Source organism: Pristiophorus japonicus, chromosome 5 (assembly GCF_044704955.1).
Source record: "Pristiophorus japonicus isolate sPriJap1 chromosome 5, sPriJap1.hap1, whole genome shotgun sequence".
NCBI lineage: Eukaryota > Metazoa > Chordata > Chondrichthyes > Pristiophoridae > Pristiophorus > Pristiophorus japonicus.
This window is the reverse complement of record NC_091981.1, coordinates 164,337,240-164,360,807: the sequence shown is the minus strand read 5'-3', so window position 1 is coordinate 164,360,807 and position 23,568 is coordinate 164,337,240. Positions and strand designations below refer to the sequence as shown.

The 23,568-nt window shown below is 47.1% G+C and overlaps 1 protein-coding gene across 6 annotated transcripts in view; it reads left to right on the top strand.

Annotated features, from left to right (window-relative positions):
• Positions 1 to 23,568, top strand: part of ppp1r9a (protein phosphatase 1, regulatory subunit 9A) — a 424,704-nt gene that overhangs the window by 298,700 nt on the left and 102,436 nt on the right. For all 6 annotated transcript variants that reach the window (XM_070881066.1, XM_070881067.1, XM_070881068.1 and 3 more), the window contains 3 exons: positions 540 to 697; positions 12,174 to 12,492; positions 15,981 to 16,068. In XM_070881066.1, the coding sequence (XP_070737167.1) occupies positions 540 to 697; positions 12,174 to 12,492; positions 15,981 to 16,068 (565 nt within the window). The remainder of the gene's footprint in view (positions 1 to 539; positions 698 to 12,173; positions 12,493 to 15,980; positions 16,069 to 23,568) is intronic.

The window sequence follows — 23,568 nt, the reverse complement described above, 5'->3', positions numbered from 1 at the left end:
TATCGCCTTAAACCGGGCTATAATGAATTTTTAGATCCAGGATTTTTATTCTTATAAGAAAGAAAAATTTTCATTTCAAAAGTGCTTTACAGCCAGTCAAGTGCTTTGCAGTATGATAGTGACACGATAATCTGTTTAACTGATGTTGGCTGAGGGATAAATATTGGCCAGGATCCAGGGAAAGCTCACCTGCTCTTCTTCAAAATAGTTGGGTCAAATCTTTTATGTCTATCTGAGAGAGCAGACAGGGCCTCACTTTAACGTTTCATCTGAAAGACGGCGCCTCAGTCAGTGCAGCCTCTCTCAGTACTGCACTGGTGTGTTAGCCGATATTTTGTGCTCGAGTCTCTGGAGTGGATTTGAAGTCGCAACCTTCTGACTCAGAGGCAAGAGTGCTATCACTGAGCCACGGTTGACAGCATATTCAAATGGCTTTAATTTGTCAATAGATATTGATTAACAACTGAATACTGATTTTAAATTAGTTGCGGTAAAACAGGCACCATTTGTAATTTTATTAGGTTTATCTCTGCTTTCAGATTTTAATGAAGCTGTACCTGAAACAGAAAGACTGGACAGCAAAGTGCTAAAGGCTCGAGCTCATCTGTCAGGCAAAGCAAAGCGACAGCGTCCCTCTAGGTCTAGGGTACATGACAGTGTCAGTTCAACTGATGGCGATGACAGTCTTGAACGGAAGGTAAATGCAGCACCTCGTTTAAGAATCATACACATTCTTGAATGAGGCTTCAAATGAATTAATTTTCCAAAGAACTGTTTAACTTGTTAAAGTTTCAGCTTATTCTTTAATCCATTTTTTTACAGTGAAATGTTGTCATGGCAACAGCATTGTTGTTCTCTTAGGACTGTGGCCAATGTATGCTAGTGGGATTGTAAAACAATTCTGAGACTTCATTTCTCAAAGTGGAGCATTGTATGAAAAAATTGTGTGTGTTCATTAACGTTTGGGGCTGATTTTTAAAAAAATTACAATTGGTATTAAAATGATCCTGCAGACAAGGAATATGCTTTGCAGATGAGCTGATTAGTTCAATGTCCAATGACAGTTAAGATGATAGGAGCCTAAGGGTTCTTTTGTTTTAGGTTCCCTCATTCCTGACTCTTAGGGCCCAAGTTTCCATACGCACCTAGAACGGCGCAGTCCCGACCTGGACGCCTGTTTTTCGCGCCACAAAGTGCGCCTAAAAAAATCCTCGGTATTCTCCACCTACCTGCAGGTCCTCTGGCCCTCGGCGCAGCCAGCACGAGCTGTGGGGGGGCGGAGCCAGGTCCCTGCGCTGAAAACAGTGCCGGGACCTCTGCACATGCACGCTACAGTGGGCACGCAAGTGCAGTAGCTCCAGGCGCAGAACTGTGTGGGAGGGGCCCGAAGCACGCAGCCCCTAGCCCTGGCCGAATGGCCTCACTGGGGCTGCGTGAATAAGGCTCCTCCCACGGCCAGCTCCTGCTCCTCCCCCCGACCAGACCCGACACTCGCTCCCCGCCCCCCCCCCCCTGCCTCCGGACCAGATCTGACACCCGCCGACTGACCCGACCCACGCTCCTGTTCCCGCTCCCCGACTGGACCTGACCCGAACCGCGCTCCTGTTACCGCTCCCCGCCCCCCCGACTGGACCCGACCCGACCCGCGCTCCTGTTCCCACTCCCCGCCTCCCCGACTGGACCCGACCCGACCCGCGCTCCCGACCCCCGACCCGACCCCCCCCCCCCCCACTGGACCCGACCCGACCCGACTCCTGCTCCCGGACTGGATCCGACCTGACCTCCCCCCCTCCCTCTCTCTCTCTCTCTCTCTCTCCCTCCCCCCTCTCTCTCTCTCTCTCTCCCTCCCCCCCTCTCTCTCTCTCCTCCCCTCCCTCTCTCTCCCCCCCTCCCTCTCTCTCCCCCCCTCCCTCTCCCCCTCTCTCTCTCTCCTCTCCCTCTCTCTCTCCCTCCCCCCCCCTCTCCCTCTCTCTCTCTCCCTCACCCCCCCCCCACCCCCCGAACCGAACCAAACCTCCCCGACCCAACCCAACGCCACCTACCTGTAAATCTGGTGCTGGGGACGGGCCTTGCCCGAAGTCTCGGGCCGGCCCGTTCAGCCTTCGGTCCCGAAAGGCCTGCCTGAAGCACTTTCACACAGGTAGGAAGATGGTTTATTTAATCTTTTCTTTGCTTATAAATGTTTATTCAGGTTGGATTTATTTGTATAAGTATAAATAAGGATTTATTATAGAATTTAATGACTTCCCTTCCCCCCCCACCCCTCCCACCTCGTTCTGGACGCCTAATTTATAACCTGCGCCTGATTTTTTTAATGTGTAGAACAGGTTTTTTCAGGCCTACAAAAACCTTCGCTGGCTCCATTCTACTTTAGTTTGGAGGACATTTTCACTGTGGAAACTTTCAAATCAGGCGTCAGTGGCCGGACACGCCCCCTTTTGAAGAAAAAATTCTGTTCCAAAGTAGAACTGTTCTACCTGACTAGAACTGCAGAAAAAAAAATGTGGAGAATTGCGATTTCTAAGATAGTCCGTTCTCCACCAGTTGCTCCTAAAAATCAGGCGCAAATCATGTGGAAACTTGGGCCCATAATGCCTAAATATCACTTACAGTACCTGAAGCTGCATTACAAAATGTTAGCTAAGGAAATTATGTTCATAGTTCAAATTAAGCGGCAGAATTCCTCATCTGGATTTGCTCAACCCTACACCTCACTGTAAAAAGAGTGGAAAATTGAGGTATACAGGTTTCTGAGAATTTTACAGCAAACAAGGTGGCCATCACATCTGTGCTGGTTCTGTGAACGAGCTATCCACTCTGTCCCATTCTGCTGCACTTTCCCCACACACATTAAAATTTTTCATTTTCAAATATTTATCCATTTCTCTTTTAAAAGCTATTATGGATTATGCTCCCATTATTGTTTCTGGTAGATCATTCTATATTCTAACAACCCTCTACATTTAAAAAAAATCTAACCTTTTCCTTTCTTTTTTTGGTGATGAACTTAAATTTGTGATCTCTAATTACTGACTCACTGATCAATGGACATAGTTTTTCCTGATTTACTGTATCAAAATCATGTAATTCTGAACAACTCTATCAAACTCCTTGTAACTCTAAATAACAACAGAGAAACTGGAAAGACACAATCGGCCAATCAGTATCTGTGGAGAGGACAGACATTCAATATTTCAGGAGCAAATCCTTCTTCAAAATTGAGAGATGAACAGGCATATTTATATGATTAGAAAAAGGAGAATTATACAGTAAAATAGTAAACAGCTAAACAAACATAGCATGTAGCAGATCACTTTCTGTTTTCATATGTCCTTTGTTTTACAAATATCTTGATGCTTCTGTCTATTGCTTGACTGAGATGACTTGTCACATAATTTCCGTGATGCCGCCTCTGTTTGTTCATCAGTTTTTTTTCATATATATAGATTTCTCCCATTTTTTGATCATTTTAATATGCCTATCCATCTTTTATTTTTCAGTTTTGAGGGTATGCATCCAAAACATTGACTGTACTCTTCATATTAGATACTAAGGCCCCAAGTTTCCACACGCGGCAAAACAGGCGCCCCTCCGAGCTGGGCGCCCGTTTTTCGCGCCGAAAACGGCGCCTGAAAACAACATGCTATTCTTGAGCGCTTTGCAGCTCGATGTCAGCTTGGCGCGGTGCCCGGGGGCGGAGCCTACCACTCGTGCCGATTTTGTAAGTAGGAGGGGGCGGGTACCATTTAAATGAGTTTTTTTCATGCCAGCAACCCTGCGCGTGCGCGTTGGAGCGTTCGCACACGCGCAGTGTGAAGGAAACATTGGCACTCGGCCATTTTTGTAGTTCTTTGTAGCTGTTCAATTTTTAACATTTTTTAATAAAACCACATTGCCCTTCCATGATCAGCACTGAGGCTTCTTGCAGCAGTGAGAAGGCTGCAGGAAGCCTCAGAAGTTGAGGCAGTTGTTTCCCGATGGGCCCGACCGACGGCAGGGGAGCCTCCCTCCCCCCCCCCCCCCTGCCGTCGGGAAAGGCTGCCTCAACTTCTGAGGCTTCCTGCAGCCTTCTCCCTGCCTCCCCCCGCTGCGTCGGTCAGGCCCTCACTGCCTCCCCTCCCCTGCCGTCGGGAACGGCTGCTGCCGTCGGTCGGGCCCTCACTGCCTCCCTCCCCTGCCGTCGGGAACGGCTGCTGCCGTCGGTCGGGCCCTCACTGCCTCCCTCCCCTGCCGTCGGGAATGGCTGCTGCCGTCGGTCGGGCCCTCACTGCCTCCCCCCCCCCTGCCGTCGGGAATGGCTGCCTCAACTTGTGAGGCTTCCTGCAGCCTTCTCCCTGCCTGAAAGGCCTGCCTGAAGCACTTTCACACAGGTAGGAACATGGTTTATTTAATCTTTTCTTTGCTTATAAATTTTTATTCAGGTTGGAATTATTTGTATAATATTTGTATAAGTATAACTAAGGATTTATTGTAGAATGTAATGACTTCCCTCCCCACCCCCCCCCCCCCACCTCGTTCCGGACGCCTAATTTGTAACCTGCGCCTGATTTTTTAATGTGTAGACAAGGTTTTTTCAGGCCTACAAAAATCTTCACTTGCTCCATTCTAAGTTAGTTTGGAGTACGTTTTCACTGTGGAAACTTTCAAATCAGGCGTCAGTGGCCGGACACGCCCCCTTTTGAAAAAAAAATTCTGTTCAAAAGTGAAACTGTTCTACATGACTAGAATTGCAGAAAACTTAAATGTGGAGAATTGCAATTTCTAAGATAGTCCGTTCTCCACCAGTTGCTCCTAAAAATCAGGAGCAAATCATGTGGAAACTTTGGGCCTAAAAATGGATAATCAAGGGGCTTTAGGGAGGGAGGAACTTAAAACAATCAGTATCATTAAAGAAGAAGTACTCCGTAAAATAATGGGACTAAAGGTGGACAAGTCCCCTGGACCTGATGCCTTACATGCTAGGATCTTAAAAGAAGTGGCTGCAGAGATAGTGGATGCATTGGTTGTCATTTTGATTCTGGGGAGGTCCCAGCGTAATGGAAAACTACAAATGTAACGCCCCTATTTTAAAAAGGAGGCAAACAGAAAGCAGGAAACTACAGACCAGTTAGCCTAACATCTGTTGTTGGGAAAATGTTGGAGTCCTTTATTAAGGAAGCAGTAACAGGACATTTGGAAAAGCATAATACAGTCAAGCAAGAGTCAGCATGGTTTTATGAAAGGGAAATCATGTTTGACAAATTTGCTGGAGTTCTTTGAGGATGTAACGAGCAGGGTGGATAAGGGGGGACCAGTGGATGTGGTGTATTTGGATTTCCAGAAGGCATTCAATAAGGTGCCACATAAAAGATTACTGCACAAGATAATAGCTCACGGGATAGGGGGTAATATAGTTGCTTGGATAGTGGATTGGCTAACTCACAGAAAACAGAGAGTCGGGATCAATGGGTGATTTTCCGGTTGGAAAACGGTAACTAGTGAGGTGCCACAGGGATCGCTGCTGGGGCCTCAACTATTTACAATTTATATTAATGATTTGGATGAAGGGACCGAGTGTAATGTAGCCAAGTTTGCCGATGATACAAAGATGGGTGGGAAAACAAGTTGGGAGGAGGACACAAAAAATCTTCAACGGGATATAGACAGGCTAAGTGAGTGGGCAAAAATTTGGCAGATGGAGTATAATGTGGGAAAGTGTGAGGTTATCCACTTTGGCAGGAAAAATAAAAAAGCAAATTGTGGAGATAAATTACATTGTGCATGACATAAAGTTAGTATGCAGGTACAGCAGGTAATCAGGAAGGCAAATGGAATGTTGGCCTTTATTGCAAAGGGGATGTAGTATAAAAGCAGAGAAATCCCACTGCAACTGTATAGGGTATTGGTGAGGCCACACCTGGAGTACTATGGACAGTTTTGGTCTCCTTATTTAAGGAAGGATATACTTGCATTTTAAGGCAGTTCAGAGAAGGTTCACTAGGTTGATTCCGGAGATGAAGGGATTGACTTATGAGGAAAGGTTGAGCAGATTGGGCCTATACTCATGGGAGTTTAGAAGAATGAGAGGTGATCTTATTAAAACATATAAGATACTGAGGGGGCTCGACAACGAAGATGCAGAGAGGATATTTTCCCCCATGGGGGAATCTAGAACTAGGGGCAGAGTTTCAGAATAAGGGGTTGCCCATTTAAAACTGAGTTGAGGAGGAATTCCTTCTCTGAGGGTTGTGAATCTGTGGAATTCTCTGCCCCAGAGAGTTGTGGAGGCTGGGTCATTGAACATATTTAAGGTGGATATCGACAGATTTTTGAGTGAGAAGGGTTATGGGGAGCAGGCAGGGAAGTGGAGTTGAGCCAAAGATCAGATCAGACATGATCTTATTGAATGGCAGAACAGGCTCTAGGGACCAAATGCCTACTCCTGCTCCTATTTCTTATGTTCTTATACTGATTGATATGCTGTGTGTTTCTACCTTTTTCTGTTTTTGTTTGATTTCCAGCACCTATAGTATTTTGTTTTCTCTCCTCTTTAACCTTCTTTGTTCTAAGGAAAAGAGTCCCCGTTTCTCTAGTCACTCCTCATAACTAAAGCTTTTCCTCCTTGGAATCTCTTCTGTACCCCCTCCATGGCATTGACATTATTCCAAAAGTAAGGACACACTATTCTCACTACGGCCTAATCAATTGTTGGTATAGGTTAAGCATTACCTTTTTGTTTTTGTACTCTGTATTCCTACTTATAAAACCTGGAACCCCTGTGCTTTTTTTTTAAAACAGCTTTAGCAACTTGTTCTCCTGCTTTTAAAGATTTGTGTATCTGAACCCCTAAGTTTGTCTACTCCTTTTAAAGTTTTACTGTTTAATATATATGTTCTCTTATTCTTTGTCCCAAAATACATCACCTCGCATTTCTCCGCATTAAATTTCATCTGGTATGTATCTACCCAATCTACTAACTTGACTATGTCTTCCTGAAATTGTTTACATCCTCTTCATGTTAACCACAATCCCAACTTTAATGTTCTTTGCAAATTTTGATACTATGCCCTCATGCGCAAATTAAGAGCAATGGTCCCAATAGTGAGCCCTGGGGGGCACTAATGATAGATCCCTCTATTCTGAAAAAACAATTGATCATCAATGTCTGTTTTCTGTCCTTTAGCCAGAGTTCACTACCATTAATATCATGCGCCTAAATTTAATTAACAAGCCTCTTGTGTGATACATTATCATATTTTTTGAAAATCCACATATACAACTTCCATTGCATTTCTTTTGACACAGTTATTTCCTCAAAGAATGTTATTAAGTTTGCCAGATATGACATGCGTTCAGCATGCTGGTAGAGCTGTAACATCACTGGCAAAGCACAGTCATTTTTGAGGTGGCAGAAATCCACTTGCTATGTTGCTGTTAAAATAATTTTGGTAGCTTGTTACAATTGTGACCATTTTGCTGATCCTTTTATGTATTAAGAAAATGGACGCACTTATTTGTACTGCAAAAATAGCCACCATACTATGATTGGTCCCCTTGGAAAATAAGCCACATCCTGAAGTTTCACTTGAATATGTAACTGGAAACGCCCATCCCAAGGTCTCACTGACTTTGCAAATTGTAACTCTATCCACTTTGACTTCCTGAAGCGACATAGGACAGAGCTCCCAGAAGACAGCAAAGGCCAGCAAAGTGCCTTACCCCAGTCCAAGTGCATGCCTCCCCCAGCCGAAGTGCCTTTGCCCAGTCCAAGTACATCCCTCCCCCTACCAAACAAAGTACCTTACCCCAGCGCGTGCATCCTTCACCCCACCCCACCATAGATGGGACATTGTGTACAGATTGTTAACAGGTTTATTGGGCATGGTGAACAGTGACAGTGTCGTGACTTCTGGATATCATCCACTCCAAAGATGTAGGGGGTTGGAAGACTGTGATCTGTCTTCCTTAAGTTCCCTCTCTCCCCTCCAATCCCCCACCCTTCACCGTGTCTCTTCCCCACACCCCCACCCGTGTCTCTCTCCCCCGGCCCCTCTCTCTCCCAGTTTCTCTCACTCTCACCGCACCCCCCCCCCCCCCAGCACCTCTCTCTCCCCCAGCCTCGCTCTCTCTCTCTCCCCCAGCCTCGCTCTCTCTCTCTCCCCCAGCCTCGCTCGCTCTCTCTCCCCCAGCCTCGCTCGCTCTCTCTCCCCCAGCCTCGTTCTCTCTCTCTCCCCCAGCCTCGCTCTCTCTCTCTCCCCCAGCCTCGCTCTCTCTCTCTCCCCCAGCCTCGCTCTCTCTCTCTCCCCCAGCCTCGCTCTCTCTCTCTCCCCCAGCCTCGTTCTCTCTCTCTCCCCCAGCCTCGCTCTCTCTCTCTCCCCCAGCCTCGCTCTTTCTCTCTCCCCCAGCCTCGCTCTCTCTCTCTTCCGCAGCCTCGCTCTCTCTCTCTCCCGCAGCCTCGCTCTCTCTCTCTCCCCCAGCCTCGCTCTCTCTCTCTCCCCCAGCCTCGCTCTCTCTCTCTCCCCCAGCCTCGCTCTCTCTCTCTCCCCCAGCCTCGCTCTCTCTCTCTCCCCCAGCCTCGCTCTCTCTCTCTCCCCCAGCCTCGCTCTCTCTCTCTCCCCCAGCCTCGCTCTCTCTCTCTCCCCCAGCCTCGCTCTCTCTCTTTCCCCCAGCCTCGCTCTCTCTCCCCCAGCCTCGCTCTCTCTCTCTCCCCCAGCCTCGCTCTCTCTCTCTCCCCCAGCCTCGCTCTCTCTCTCTCCCCTAGCCTCGCTCTCTCTCTCCCCCAGCCTCGCTCTCTCTCTCTCCCCCAGCCTCGCTCTCTCTCTCTCCCCCAGCCTCGCTCTCTCTCTCTCCCCCAGCCTCGCTCTCTCTCTCTCCCCCAGCCTCGCTCTCTCTCTCTCCCCCAGCCTCGCTCTCTCTCTCTCCCCCAGCCTCGCTCTCTCTCTCCCCCAGCCTCGCTCTCTCTCTCCCCCAGCCTCGCTCTCTCTCTCCCCCAGCCTCGCTCTCTCTCTCCCCCAGCCTCGCTCTCTCTCTCCCCCAGCCTCGCTCTCTCTCTCCCCCAGCCTCGCTCTCTCTCTCCCCCAGCCTCGCTCTCTCTCTCCCCCAGCCTCGCTCTCTCTCTCCCCCAGCCTCGCTCTCTCTCTCCCCCAGCCTCGCTCTCTCTCTCCCCCAGCCTCGCTCTCTCTCTCCCCCAGCCTCGCTCTCTCTCTCCCCCAGCCTCGCTCTCTCTCTCCCCCAGCCTCGCTCTCTCTCTCCCCCAGCCTCGCTCTCTCTCTCCCCCAGCCTCGCTCGCTCGCTCTCTCCCCCAGCCTCTCTCGCTCTCTCCCCCAGCCTCTCGCTCTCTCTCTCCCCCAGCCTCTCGCTCTCTCTCTCCCCCAGCCTCGCTCTCTCTCTCTCTCCCAGCCTCGCTCTCTCTCTCCCCCAGCCTCGCTCTCTCTCTCCCCCAGCCTCGCTCTCTCTCTCCCCCAGCCTCGCTCTCTCTCTCCCCCAGCCTCGCTCTCTCTCTCCCCCAGCCTCGCTCTCTCTCTCCCCCAGCCTCGCTCTCTCTCTCCCCCAGCCTCGCTATCTCTCTCCCCCAGCCTCGCTCTCTCTCTCCCCCAGCCTCGCTCTCTCTCTCCCCCAGCCTCGTTCTCTCTCCCCCAGCCTCGCTCTCTCTCTCTCCCCCAGCCTCGCTCTCTCTCTCTCCCCCAGCCTCGCTCTCTCTCTCTCCCCCAGCCTCGCTCTCTCTCTCTCCCCCAGCCTCGCTCTCTCTCTCTCCCCCAGCCTCGCTCTCTCTCTCTCCCCCAGCCTCGCTCTCTCTCTCTCCCCCAGCCTCGCTCGCTCTCTCTCTCCCCCAGCCTCGCTCTCTCTCTCTCCCCCAGCCTCGCTCTCTCTCTCTCCCCCAGCCTCGCTCTCTCTCTCTCCCCCAGCCTCGCTCTCTCTCTCTCCCCCAGCCTCGCTCTCTCTCTCTCCCCCAGCCTCGCTCTCTCTCTTTCCCCCAGCCTCGCTCTCTCTCCCCCAGCCTCGCTCTCTCTCTCTCCCCCAGCCTCGCTCTCTCTCTCTCCCCTAGCCTCGCTCTCTCTCTCCCCCAGCCTCGCTCTCTCTCTCTCCCCCCCCCAGCCTCGCTCTCTCTCTCTCCCCCAGCCTCGCTCTCTCTCTCTCCCCCAGCCTCGCTCTCTCTCTCTCCCCCAGCCTCGCTCTCTCTCTCCCCCAGCCTCGCTCTCTCTCTCCCCCAGCCTCGCTCTCTCTCTCCCCCAGCCTCGCTCTCTCTCTCCCCCAGCCTCGCTCTCTCTCCCCCAGCCTCGCTCTCTCTCTCCCCCAGCCTCGCTCTCTCTCTCCCCCAGCCTCGCTCTCTCTCTCCCCCAGCCTCGCTCTCTCTCCCCCAGCCTCGCTCTCTCTCTCCCCCAGCCTCGCTCTCTCTCTCCCCCAGCCTCGCTCTCTCTCTCCCCCAGTCTCGCTCTCTCTCTCCCCCAGCCTCGCTCTCTCTCTCCCCCAGCCTCGCTCTCTCTCTCCCCCAGCCTCGCTCTCTCTCTCCCCCAGCCTCGCTCTCTCTCTCCCCCAGCCTCGCTCGCTCGCTCTCTCCCCCAGCCTCTCTCGCTCTCTCCCCCAGCCTCTCGCTCTCTCTCTCCCCCAGCCTCTCGCTCTCTCTCTCCCCCAGCCTCTCGCTCTCTCTCTCCCCCAGCCTCTCGCTCTCTCTCTCCCCCAGCCTCTCTCTCTCTCTTCCCCAGCCTCTCTCTCTCTCTCTCTCCCCCAGTCTCTCTCTCTTCCACCCCCTTCTCGGCCACCCACGGGCACTCTCGGCCCCCCCGGCCACCGCTCTCGGCTGCCCGCCGAGATCAGGTCGGCAGTCTCGGGCCTCAGGTCCTGCTTCCCGGCACCAGTGGAATACAAATAGTTACATCGTAAAAAAATGGCACTAGGAACCTACATGTGTCTGACTTCAGCAAAATGAATGTTAGGAATAGAATAGGCCAAGAGAAGTTGGAGTATTAATTTCTTTTCAAATTCCAGATTTGGAAGTTTCAGAAGCATAGACCAGAATCCTACCTCCAGATTTATATTTGGGATTCATCTGGTGTGGTTAAAACTGGACATTGGTACACTGCTTTTGGTCTGGAATTATATTCAGTGTAATTAGGTATTGACTCAAGTGTTAAACATGACCCATATTGCACTGTTTAACCCTTTAGACTCACGTTTTGTGACCAGTTCAAACTGGTCCAGAAATCTAAATATATCCCAACTCATAGGCCCTGAATTTCCTGCATTGCAATTGCACAGAAATGATGCTAAATTTACATTGGTTTCTACGCCAATCTTGCCTGAAATTTCTTTGGAGCTCATTTGGCTACCCTGGAATGTGTAAACTTGTGTAAAACAAGTGCAAATGCAGCTGCATCAATAGGGGTAATAGCGAGTTGGCTGCTGCATGGCCGCTCTCCAAGTCTCTTTCCTCTGCTGCTCTTCCTCTTGCATTATTGTGCAGAACAGTGGTATGATCATTGAGTGGGCCATTCCAGCTACTTAATGCTTCTGAACACATGGGGGAGGGGTAGGGTGTGTGTCTAAAAAATTTCAGGTGCAATGAGACTGACAGCACTTTGGTTATGTATCGAGCATGTCTCAGTAAGACTTTTTTAATATGTCTTGAAAGCAGTGCAAATGATCAAAGAACTGCCTCTGTTCCAATGATTCAGCATAAAATCAGTTAAACACGATTGTCCAGGGGTGGGGAGGGGTACGGGGGCAGCGAAATGCTGTTCTTAGTCATACCAAAATATTCCATGAAATTCCAGCCATAAACTCTGAGTTTCAACAGTATTTTGTAAACTTTCATAGTATTAATATTTAAGGAAACTGAAATATTGTGATGTTTATTTTCTTGAATGTGTGAAATCTGCCTTTTCATTGAACTCCAATCCAACCAGGCCCCGGTATCTGTGACCCAAAAATACCAGCTCTATGGTCCGTCTTTATCAATGCTGCTGAGAAGCATGTGGTAATTCGCCCTCCTTTTTTCCCCTTTCTCCCTATGGTGATGCTGCACTGATCAGGAACTCAGTGGAATGAAGGGGTCCTATCTGTATCTCTGCACTCCATGAAACCCAATTGCATCATTCCAAGGAACTGCACCACCATGCCACCAACTTGGATTGCCAATTTGTATGCTATTCAGAAACTCATTTGCCTTCTGTATTTCTCCCTTATTGAAATAAAAGCCTTTGGATAGCTATGGAAGTCCCATGCACATTTCCAGATCCCCCCTGCCAGCATCGTTGAGGACGTGCTCACCAGCATCTGATTCTGGAGCCTCTTCGTTATCTCCAATAGCCAGCAATACAGTCTTCACATTTGATACCACAGTGGAAAATCAAGTTCTGGGAGAACATAACCAGCGAGTTTTGACACCATCAGAGCGGCCTTCCCAGGATGCTGTGGGAGGGACCCCAACCTCATCACCTTCAAAATCTTGCCACAATGCTGCGTTGCCTCCATTGCATCAAGGGGACAAGCAATGCAAAATTAGAAAAGCTGAAGGTATAAGATTGTGTTCACAATTTCTCTAGCTGTCTAGTTATTGTAATAGTAAAAGTTATTACAGCTGTATTGAGTAAACCAGTAACTGCCGAAATATCTATATTGAATCAATTCTTTGAATCTCTAAATTCTTTGAATCTACTTTATAGAGATGGCAACAGTAATTTAAAAAGAAGGTTTCATGAGTTTTTATTTTAAAGTTTGCCAGATACCATCTACAGTCTATTTCATTAATGCTGAACTAAAAATCCTTCAAAATCACTGCCATTGGTATCATTGCAAAGAGGTTTCCAGGTATCCATGTGAGAGAGGTATCAAAGTCCAACACAAATGTTACAGGTGCGAAAATGGTAATTGGACCTTTTATATTGCCATGATTGGCTTTCTTTTGGCTTAAAAAATATATCCAGTTGTACTCCATAGGAGTATGTCATGACAGTCCTATATCTTGCAAACTCAAAACGTATTGGGGTCGAAATTGATCAAAGGCAAATTCCGCTCATTTACCATCGAAAAGACTGCTAAGATCCTGACGGTACTTTGGTCGGAAGTTTGGTCAAAAAAGAAGGAAAAAAGCACCCGCCAGCAAAAATTAACACTACACGTCGATTGTGGGCGGTAGGTGGGATTCTGGGCGGCAAATGCAATCCTGGAGAAAGTTATGCCGAGGCTGGAGTCGGGCCCAGGGAGGGGGTAGCACACAAAACAAAATTTTCAAAAAATAAAAAACAAAACATCACAAAACCTTCAGAGGACCCTTCAACACAAAATCGCTACAAAAGAAATAAAGAAAAAAACCACACTTTTTCTTGCAGGTCTTCATACCTACCATCCAGGTAATACCTGTTTCCACAGGGTGGTCTTTTCTCCTGCAGGAGCGGAGGACTGCTCAGATGAATCTCGGGTGGGGGGACTTTTTTCGGCGTTGCACACCAGCGGACGCTCCCCAGCGGTCCTTCCAAACCGCCGGCGTGAAGGCCTCACCAATTTTCCACGGAGGGGAGAGCGGCAAAAAAACCAGGAACCCACCGAGGGCCTGAAATTGATGAAAGCTAAGTTCCGCCCGTTTTTCGGCGGTACCCAGGCGGTGCTTGCAATTTTACCGCCCAGTACCGCTGGGGCCGAGTAGATTCATCCCGCTTTTCTTGGCGAGAGCGGGAGCAGAGTGCAGTGGGCGGTGGCGGGCAGAGGAGGTCTTCCGACTCAGGAATCATCGGCTCCCGAGCTGTGCGCACCCGCGCGGCTGTCAAGCTCCGCCCCCCGAGAAGCACTGACGATAGGCCAGAGGCTACCGACCTGAGATTACTGTGGGGAGGGGGAGAGAGATTGCTGTTGCGGGGGGGGTGGGGGGCGGTGGGAGGGGAAAAGAGAGAGAGAGATTGCTGTGGGTGGGTGGATGGAGGTAGAGAGAGATTGCTGTGGGGGGGGGGAGGGGGAGAGAGATTGCTGTGGGGGGGAGGGGGCGAGAAATTGCTGTAGGGGGAGGGAGGGGGAAAGAGATTGCTGTGGGGGGAGGGAGGGGGAAAGAGATTGCTGTAGGGGGGAAGGGGAAAGATTGCTGTGGGGAGGAGGGGGAAAGAGATTGCTGTGGGGGGAGGGAGGGGGAAAGAGATTGCTGTAGGGGGGAAGGGGAAAGAGATTGCTGTGGGGGGAAGGGGGAAAGAGATTGCTCTGGGGGGGAAGGGGGGAAGAGATTGCTCTGGGGGAGAGGGAGAGAGACTGCTGTGGGGGCGGAGGGGGAAAGAGATTACTGTGGGGGGGAGGGGGAGAGAGATTGCTGTAGGGGGGAGGGGGAAAGAGATTGCTGTGGGGGGGGAGGGGGAAAGAGATTGCTGTGGGGGGGAGGGGGAGGGAGATTGCTGTAGGGGGGAGGGGGAGAGAGATTGCTGTAGGGGGCAGGAGGGAAAGAGATTGCTGTGGGGGGGAAGGGGAGAGAGATTGCTGTAGGGGGGAGGGGGAGAGAGATTGCTGTAGGGGGCAGGAGGGAAAGAGATTGCTGTGGGGGGGAAGGGGAGAGAGATTGCTGTAGGGGGGAGGGGGAGAGAGATTGCTGTGGGGGGGAGGGTGAAAGAGATTGCTTTGGGGGGGGGAAGAGATTGCTGTGGCGGGGGGGAAGAGATTGCTGTAGGGGGAGGGGGAGAGAGATTGCTGTAGGGGGGAGGGGGAGAGAGATTGCTGTGGGTAGGGGAGGAAGGGACTGGGGGGTGAGAGGGACTAATAAATTAGTTATTATAGTTCATTAATGAGGGAGTAAATAAGGCTTTATTAGACCATTTATAAAATAAGATCACTCTAGTGAACACACACACAATTTCCAGACTCAGTGGTTATATTGCTATTCAAACTACATTATTGGCTAACACTAGAAAATACTAGAAAACCAATCCATTTAAAAATACATCAAACTGTAGAGAACTATAAAGATCTGTGTAATATCAAACATGCCACACTTCTGTGAAACAATTATACCTGTCGGTTGTGTCCATACCGCCCACTTAAGATGTACTCAAAGCATCTTCTCCTGGACGGTATGCGGTTCCGGCGGTATGTCCATGAAACTTGCACTTTTGGGTGGTATGTGAGCAGTTCTACATGGGCGGACGGTGTACAGACCGCCTGGCATTATGTCAATCATGAATCTATCGCCGAGCGGTATGTCGGTGGTAGGTATCAGTTTTTTGCTGAAACTTGTATTTCTTGGTGGTAAACGGGCGATATGTCAATGAATTTCGGGCCCCTTGTAGTATGAAAGTCATATTTGAGCTAGAAATCGAGCGTTTAATTTTTATACCCATTTTTAAGGGAATACTTTGCTTTCATGCTTTAGTTATGCCATTTTTCTTTTTCCTAATATGTTCCCAGCTTCATAGGTTGGGGTGTCTTTATGATCTTAAATATATAGATGATCTCAATGAAGATATATCCATACATTGTCTGGACTACATAAGGTGTTCTTGAAAAATATCTGAAGGGATTTCTCCTCGGTCATTATCAATCTTAGTTGAGCGCCAAACTGCTCTGGCATTGTAACTATAAAAAGATTCACAAGAGGAGCCAATTGTACAGCTTATAGTAAAGTGGTTTGTTTTCAATAAATATGAGGACACAGATTGTAATGCAGCAATCAGCAAGTTCCTCAGTAAATCAAGACACACATTACAACACAATATCCTTTATCTAATGTGGATGTGATGATTTGTGATTTTCTTTTAACTATTTAATGGCAGTAATTCCATGTAGTCCATTTTTGACAAGTTCATATGCATTTTTCTTTATGGATATTATTGACCCAATTCTGTAAAAAGTAAGTGGGAGTTAAGTTGGCGGATTCTGATGCTGCTTTGTGTCGGGTAGCAATCCTATAATTGTAATGAGCAAGATTGAGTGATTGTAATTAACTCTTTTGTTGGTAAGTTAACAAAGCAGTCTTTTTCTAAGAGAGAAAAACATTTTCTGTGTTGTGTTTAAAATAACACTGTTGTTTCCAGATACCAGCAGAGGAGTTTCTTCACCAAAGACAGCAAGTCCTCCTGTGAGTCAGAAAGAGATCACAAAGCAAAAGTCAGTTGACTTTGGGTAGGTGCTTATTTATAATCCCTTAATTCATAATATAGTATGCTCCTGTTAATTCAAAGTTACTTAATGCAAATCACCTGCTGTTTGAATTGACATAGCGCCAAAAAAACATTCTATGCTGGTTTATTCAAATTGTTTCATTTGAACTGCTGGATAATTAAAAACATTTGAGCAAATGACAAATTTTACATAATCGAGTCGGATGTTTATTTTAGTGAATGAAATCTACTAATAAAGTACATCATGGTACAAGTTATGTAATGTTATTAAATAATTAGCACTATTTTATTATAAAGCTCTGAAAACCAAATTGCTTCACTAGAATACTCTGTTCACTTAGCAGCTGAATTTTGTTATTGATGGGAAACTGTCATGACTTTCTGGCAAGTCACAGCATACAAGGGCCCGGACTTTGTGGTGGGAATGACGGCGTACTCTGAGTACGCTGTCATACCGCCTTTGAAATCCACCGCAAGCTCTGGATTTCCACATGCATTTGCGCAAGCGCTATAACCCGAACTTGCAGTCTGTCAACATATGCGTTGACAGGCCATCCGCTCCACCTCCGAAAACCTAATTGCTGGCACAGAGTTAGCCTATTTGCCCACCAACTGCCCAGCAATTATGTACTGAAATTTTACGGCTGGTGGAAACAGACGTAGGGCCTATTTCTGCAGCGTTCCCCAGAGCCCAGAGTTCTGGACTCTGGGGAGGTACCAGCGGATTGGAAAGCAGCTAATGTAACGTCTCTGTTTAAAAAAAGGGGGCAGACAAAAGGCAGGTAACTATAGGCCGGTTAGTTTAACATCTGTAGTGGGGAAAATGCTTGAAGCTGTCATTAAGGAAGAAATAGCGGGACATCTAGATAGGAATAGTGCAATCAAGCAGACGCAACATGGATTCATGAAGGGGAAATCATGTTTAACTAAATTACTGGAATTCTTTGAGGATATAACGAGCATGGTGGATAGAGGTGTACCGATGGATGTGGTGTATTTAGATTTCCAAAAGGCATTCGATAAGGTGCCATACAAAAGGTTACTGCAGAAGATAAAGGTATGCGGAGTCAGAGGAAATGTATTAGCATGGATTGAGAATTGGCTGGCTAACAGAAAACAGAGAGTCGGGGATAAATGGGTCCTTTTCGGGTTGGAAATGGGTGGTTAGTGGTGTGCCACATGGATCGGTGCTGGGACCGCAACTGTTTACAATATACATAGATGATCTGGAAGAGGAGACAGAGTGTAGTGTAACAAAATTTTCAGATGACACAAAGATTAGTGGGAAAGCGGGTTGTGTAGAGGGCACAGAGAGGCTGCAAAGAGATTTAGATAGGTTAAGCGAATGGGCTAAGGTTTGGCAGATGGAATACAATGTCGGAAAATGTGAGGTCATCCACCTTGGAAAAAAAACAGTAAAAGGGAATATTATTTGAATGGGGAGAAATTACAACATGCTGCGGTGCAGAGGGACCTGGGGGTCCTTGTGCATGAATCCCAAAAAGTTAGTTTGCAGGTGCAGCAGGTAATCAGGAAGTCGAATGGAATGTTGGCCTTCATTGCGAGCGGGATGGAGTACAAAAGCAGGGAGATCCTGCTGCAACTATACAGGATATTGGTGAGGCCGCACCTGGAGTACTGCATGCAGTTTTGGTCACCTTAAGGAAGGGTATACTAGCTTTGGAGGGGGTACAGAGACGATTCACTAGGCTGATTCCGGAGATGAGGGGGTTACCTTATGATGATAGATTGAGTAGACTGGGTCTTTACTCGTTGGAGTTCAGAAGGATGAGGGGTGATCTTATAGAAACATTTAAAATAATGAAGGGGATAGACAAGATAGAGGCGGAGAGGTTGTTTCCACTGGTCAGGGAGACTAGAATTAGGGGACACAGCCTCAAAATACGGGGGAGCCAATTTAAAACCGAGTTGAGAAGGAATTTCTTCTCCCAGAGGGTTGTGAATCTGTGGAATTCTCTGCCCAAGGAAGCAGTTGAGGCTAGCTCATTGAATGTATTCAAGTCACAGATAGATAGATTTTTAACCAATAAGGGAATTAAGGGTTATGGGGAGCGGGTGGGTAAGTGGAGCTGAGTCCATGGCCAGATCAGCCATGATCTTTTTGAATGGCGGAGCAGGCTCGAGGGGCTAGATGGCCTACTCCTGTTCCTAATTCTTATGTTCTTAAGTTCTTATTATACCTGAAATGAAAATAATGCTTTTTAAAAAATTAAATGATATCCAGGAACATTAAGAAAGGATATACTTACACTGTAGGCTGTTCAGAGAAGGTTCACTATGTTGATTCTGGAGATGAGGGGGTTGACTTATGAAGATAGGTTGAATAGGTTGGGCCTATACTCATTGGAGTTCAGAAGAATGAGAGGTGATCTTATCAAAACATATAAGATAATGAGGGGGCTTGTCAAGGTGGATGCAGATAGGATATTTCCACTCATAGGGGAAACTAAAACTAGGGGACATTGTCTCAGAATAAGGGGCCGCCCATTTAAAAGTGAGATGAGGAGGAATTTCCTCTCTGAGGGTTGTAAATCTATAGAATTCTCTGCCCCAGAGAGCTGTGGAGGCAGGGTCATTTAATATATTTAAGACGGAGATAGACAGATCTTTGAGCGATAAGAGAATAAAGGGTTATGGGGGAGCGGGCAGGGAAGTGGAGCTGAGTCCATGATCAGATCAGCCATGATCTTATTAAATGGCGGAGCAGGCTCGAGGGGCCAAATGACCGACTCCTGCTCCTATTTCTTATGTTCTTATTAAAAGCTTTCATGAGAGGCAATCCTAGTGTATGTTAAAGCTGCAGGTTTAAAACAAATATTTCATAACTTTCTGCACAGTGCATAGTATTTGTTTAGAAGTGGGAAGAATGAGTAATGCATTGAATTCCCAAGATAAAGCTAAATCTGATCGTGTTTTAAAGGGTGTAGTAATTAAATAATTTAGTAATTTAAATGAATGAAAGACGATCTGTTTTCTGATTGGAGGACCAGGCCCACGTGATCTCAGCTATGTTCCCGCACAAGCTGCCTCCCTGGGATCTGTGGGCCATTACGCTGCCCTCCTACTCGCAGCGTCAGAGTGCTGCGCAGAGCGCAGGAGGGCTGCCATCAGGTAGATGCATATTCTTTTCGCAGGTTGGCGGCGTCCTCCGCAGGTACGCCGCCAATCACAATTTTTGGCCCACAACAAGATCTTATGATCATTTTTAATTTGTAGGAGTTTATATGTCTAAATGGTACAGTTTTAAAGGGGGTGCAGGAACAGAGAAACCTGGTAGTTCACATACACAAATCTTGGAAGGTAGCACGCAAGTTTATAAGGTTGTTAAAGCATATGGGATTCTTTATAAATAGAGACATATAGTGGAAAAGCAAGGAAGTTATGCTGAACCTTTATAAATCACGAGTTGAATCTCAGCTGAAGTATTAGGTCCAATTCTGGGCATCACACTTGAGGAAGGATGTCAAGGTCTTGAAGAAGGTGCAGAGATGATTTACCAGAATTTGTTTTTATTCATGTTGATTGAGGGATACATGTTGACCAGGACACAAGAAGAACTTATCTGCTCTTCTTCGAATAATGCCATATGATATTTTACATTCACCTGAGAGGGCAAACAGGGCCTCAATTTAATGTTTCTGTAAAGATCGAGATAATATTCGATCAGCCTCACTTTACAGAACCTGTCACATAACATTTGTAATTATACACTAGTCAATTTCCTGTGGTGTTGCACACAGGGAAGTTAATTTTAACTTGCGGACTTAGTGTAAAATTGGCGATTTAGAATTGACCACCCATTATACAACCTGCCCAATTTTCCCTTCCATTCACTTCAGTGGAAAAGAAAATCAAGCATGGTACATAATAGGCAACTGGTTCGCTGGTATCGCCCAAAGTTAAAATAGCCCCCTGGGAGTCAAGACCAAGTCAGTTAGATTCAGATCCAAGAGGGTTGAAGTGAAGGGTAATAACTAGATCCAGAGAGCATGTAGATGAGAGGGTTTGAGGGAGAGGCAGAGAAGACAAGGAGGGGAGAAGGTTGGTGAATGGAGGGAGCTAGATGGGGAGGGGGGAGGGAAAGAGAAAAGCGTGTAGGAGAGGGTACATTGGGGTATGAGGAGGATGATGAGAAGAAGAGGGAAAGTGAGAAGGATGGGTAAATGTTGATGGGGCAAGGGAGGGTGCAAGAAGGTGGAAAGTAGAGGGGCAGAGTGGAGAAGGAAAGAGGAGGATGTTTCAATCAGTAGTGGTGGTGACTTTTCCTGGTCATTGTAGGGGTGGGGGGCAGGGAGGGTGGAATGGAGTGATTTAGAAACAATGTCCCTGCAAGTCAGAGTTAGGGAGGCCGGGGCAGAATGGGGTGCAATATTCAGGAGTAGGGGTTTCAACAGGGACTGTAAAGCTGCTCATTGAGGGTGAGAATGCAAAGGCCAAAATGATGCTCAGTTACGGAGTCTAATAAGTTTTTGAATAGAGAGGAGTGCCTATGGGGTGGAGATGATATCAGTGGGACTAGTAAACAAGTCCCAGAATTCTTGCAGGGGGTAGGATGTGCATCGCCATGTTGTTCATTATTAGGAAAAAAGACAATGCTTGTGAGTCAAGATATGAACAAGCCCCTTAAAGATGTTCATTGATTTGGGGGGAGAGGGGGGAGATGGGACCTGTACAAGCCGGACAGGTTGCACCTCAACAGAGCTGGGACCAGTATCCTCGCGGGAGGGTTTGCTAGTGTTATTGGGGAGGGTTTAAACTAGCTTGGCAGGGGAATGGGAACTGGAGAATAGATTCAGTGGGGAGAGAAGCAAAGCTGGAATTGGGCAGCAGAAAAGTAGAAAGTGAATTTGGAAGACACAGGAAACGGGGGCTGGAAAATAAACAACAAGGAAGTTTGGCATCACTAAATGATGTATACAATACAAGGAGTACAGGGAATAAGGCAGATAAACTGAGAGCACAGCTAGATACTTGGCAGTACGATATTATAGCCATTACTGACACATGACTAAAAGGACAGGTATGGCTGCTCAACATTCCTGGTTACAGGGTTTTCAGACGCGATAGAGAGGGGAGTAAAAAAGGAGGGAGAGTCGCAGTATTAATTAAAGAAATAATTACAGCTGTGAGAAGGGATGATGTATGTTAGAGGGGTCATCAAACGAGGCCATATGGGTTGAATTGAAGAATAAAAAAGGGCTGATCACACTACTGGGAGTGTACTATAGACCCCAAACAGTCAAGAGGGAGATAGAAGAGCACATATGTGGGCAAATTGCTGCGAAATGCAACAACTATAGAGCTGTAATAGCGGGGTATTTCAACTACCCTAATATTGGGGCTGAACTTGCAGTTGGAGGCTTCCCGCGGGCAATTTCCTCCGATCTGAAACATTTCTACGAATGTACCTGGTGGTCTGGGAGGAGCGTGGGATTCCGTTGGGGAGGCCTTCTCTTCCCGTGCTGCAAAGCATGCTCCTGTCCTCCAGGTTCCCACGCAGAAGATGCAGTCACGTGTGACTGCTCAGCCAGTCAGGTAACTATTCCACAGTTTTCCCATTAATAGCAAGGAGAACTCTGCATCTAAAAGTTTTCATTGTTATTAATGAACAAAAAACAAACACACTAAACACCATAATAAAAAATAAAAAACACCTCACATAATTAAAATTAAAGTTAATAAAATATTTGAACAAAAAAAAGTTCTGAGTTTTTTGAAAGTTTTTTAAATTATGGTTAAAAATAAATGTAATGTGGGTGGGCAGGGTTTTTAAAAATGTGTTTTTTAAATTTTAATTTTATTATATTTTTGTATGTTTTTAAACTATTAGCCTGTAAAAGTAGACCATCAGGCGCAAGAATTTTGAGGACTTTTGCTGGGCAAGATATGGATAAATACCGCAATCTTGCCCATGCAAATGCCCTCGCTCCCCATATGCGTTGGTTCTGTCAGCTTGATAGATCAGAAAAGCCGGTTTTCAGCGCATGGGCATTGTGCACTGAAAACCGGCTTTTCCGATGCCTTCACCGGTCCGTAGAAACTTTGTACGGACGTAGAAACTTCGTACGGACCCAGGGAGGCCGGGATTTCCAGGCCAATAACTGGGATAAAAGCAGTGTGAGTGGTATAGAAGGTGCAGAATTCTTAAAATGCATTCAGGACAACTTCTTTAGCCAGTATCTATCAAGCCCAACGAGGGAAGGGGAGGTTCTGGACTTGGTTTTGGGGAATGAAGAGGGGCAGGTGGAAGGGGTATCAGTGGGAGAGCATTTTGGTGGCAGTGACCATAATTCAGTAAGATTTATGGGTAGTTATGGAAAAGGACAAAGGTGGACCAAGAAAAAAAGTTTTCAATTGGGATAAAGTCAATTTTGCTGAGCTGAGATGGGATTTGGCCAAGGTTGATGGTAAATCAGTGTCAGAGCAGTGGGAGGCATTCAAGGAGGAGATCCTGAGGGTACAGAGCAAGTCTGTTCCCTTAAAAAAAAAAGGGTGGGGCTAATAAATCTAGAGCCCCCTGGATGTCAAGGGATATACAAGGTAAGATAAAGAAAAAAAGGGAAGCTTATGACAGATTGCGAGAACTCAATACTGCAGAGACTCTAGAGGAGTATAAGGAGTGCAGGGGTGCAATTAAAAAATATATCAGGAAAGCAAAGAGAGCATGGAAGAATGTTGACAAGTAAAATCAGGGAAAACCCAAAGATGCTTTACAAATACATTAAGAGCAAGAGGGTAACTAGAAAAAGAGTGTGGTCTATTAGAGACCACAAAGGAAATCTGTGTGTGGAGGCAGAAGATGTGGGTATGATTCTTAATGAATACTTTGCATCTGTTTTCACAAAAGAGAGGGGCGATGCAGACACTGCTATCGAGGAGGAGGAGGAGTGTGAAATATTAGATGAGATAAACATAGTGAGAGAGGAAGTATTAAGCGGCTTAGCAGCTTTGAAAGTGAATAAATCCCCAGATCCGGATGAAATGTATCCCAGGCTGTTAAGAGAAGCAAAAGAGGAAATAGCAGAGGCTCTGACCATCATTTCCAGTCCTCTCTGGCTATAGGTGTGGTGCCAGAGGACTGGAGGACTGCTAATGTTGTACCTTTGTTTAAAAAAGGAGAAAGGGATAGACCAAGTAATTACAGGCTAGTCAGCCTAACCTCAGTGGTGGGAAAATTATTGGAAAAAATCCTGATGGACAGGATAAATCTTCATTTGGAAAGACATGGATTAATCAAGGACAATCAGCACGGATTTGTTAAGGGAAGGTTGTGTCTGACTAACTTGATTGAATTTTTCAAGGAGGTAACCAGGAGGGTCGATGAGGGCAGTGTGTATGAAATAGTGTATATGGATTTTAGCAAAGCTTTTGAGAAGGTCCCACATGGCAGACTGGTCATGAAAGTAAAAGCGCATGGGATCCAGGGCAAAATGGCAAGTTGGATCCAAAATTGGCTCAGAGGCAGGAAGCAAAGGGTAAT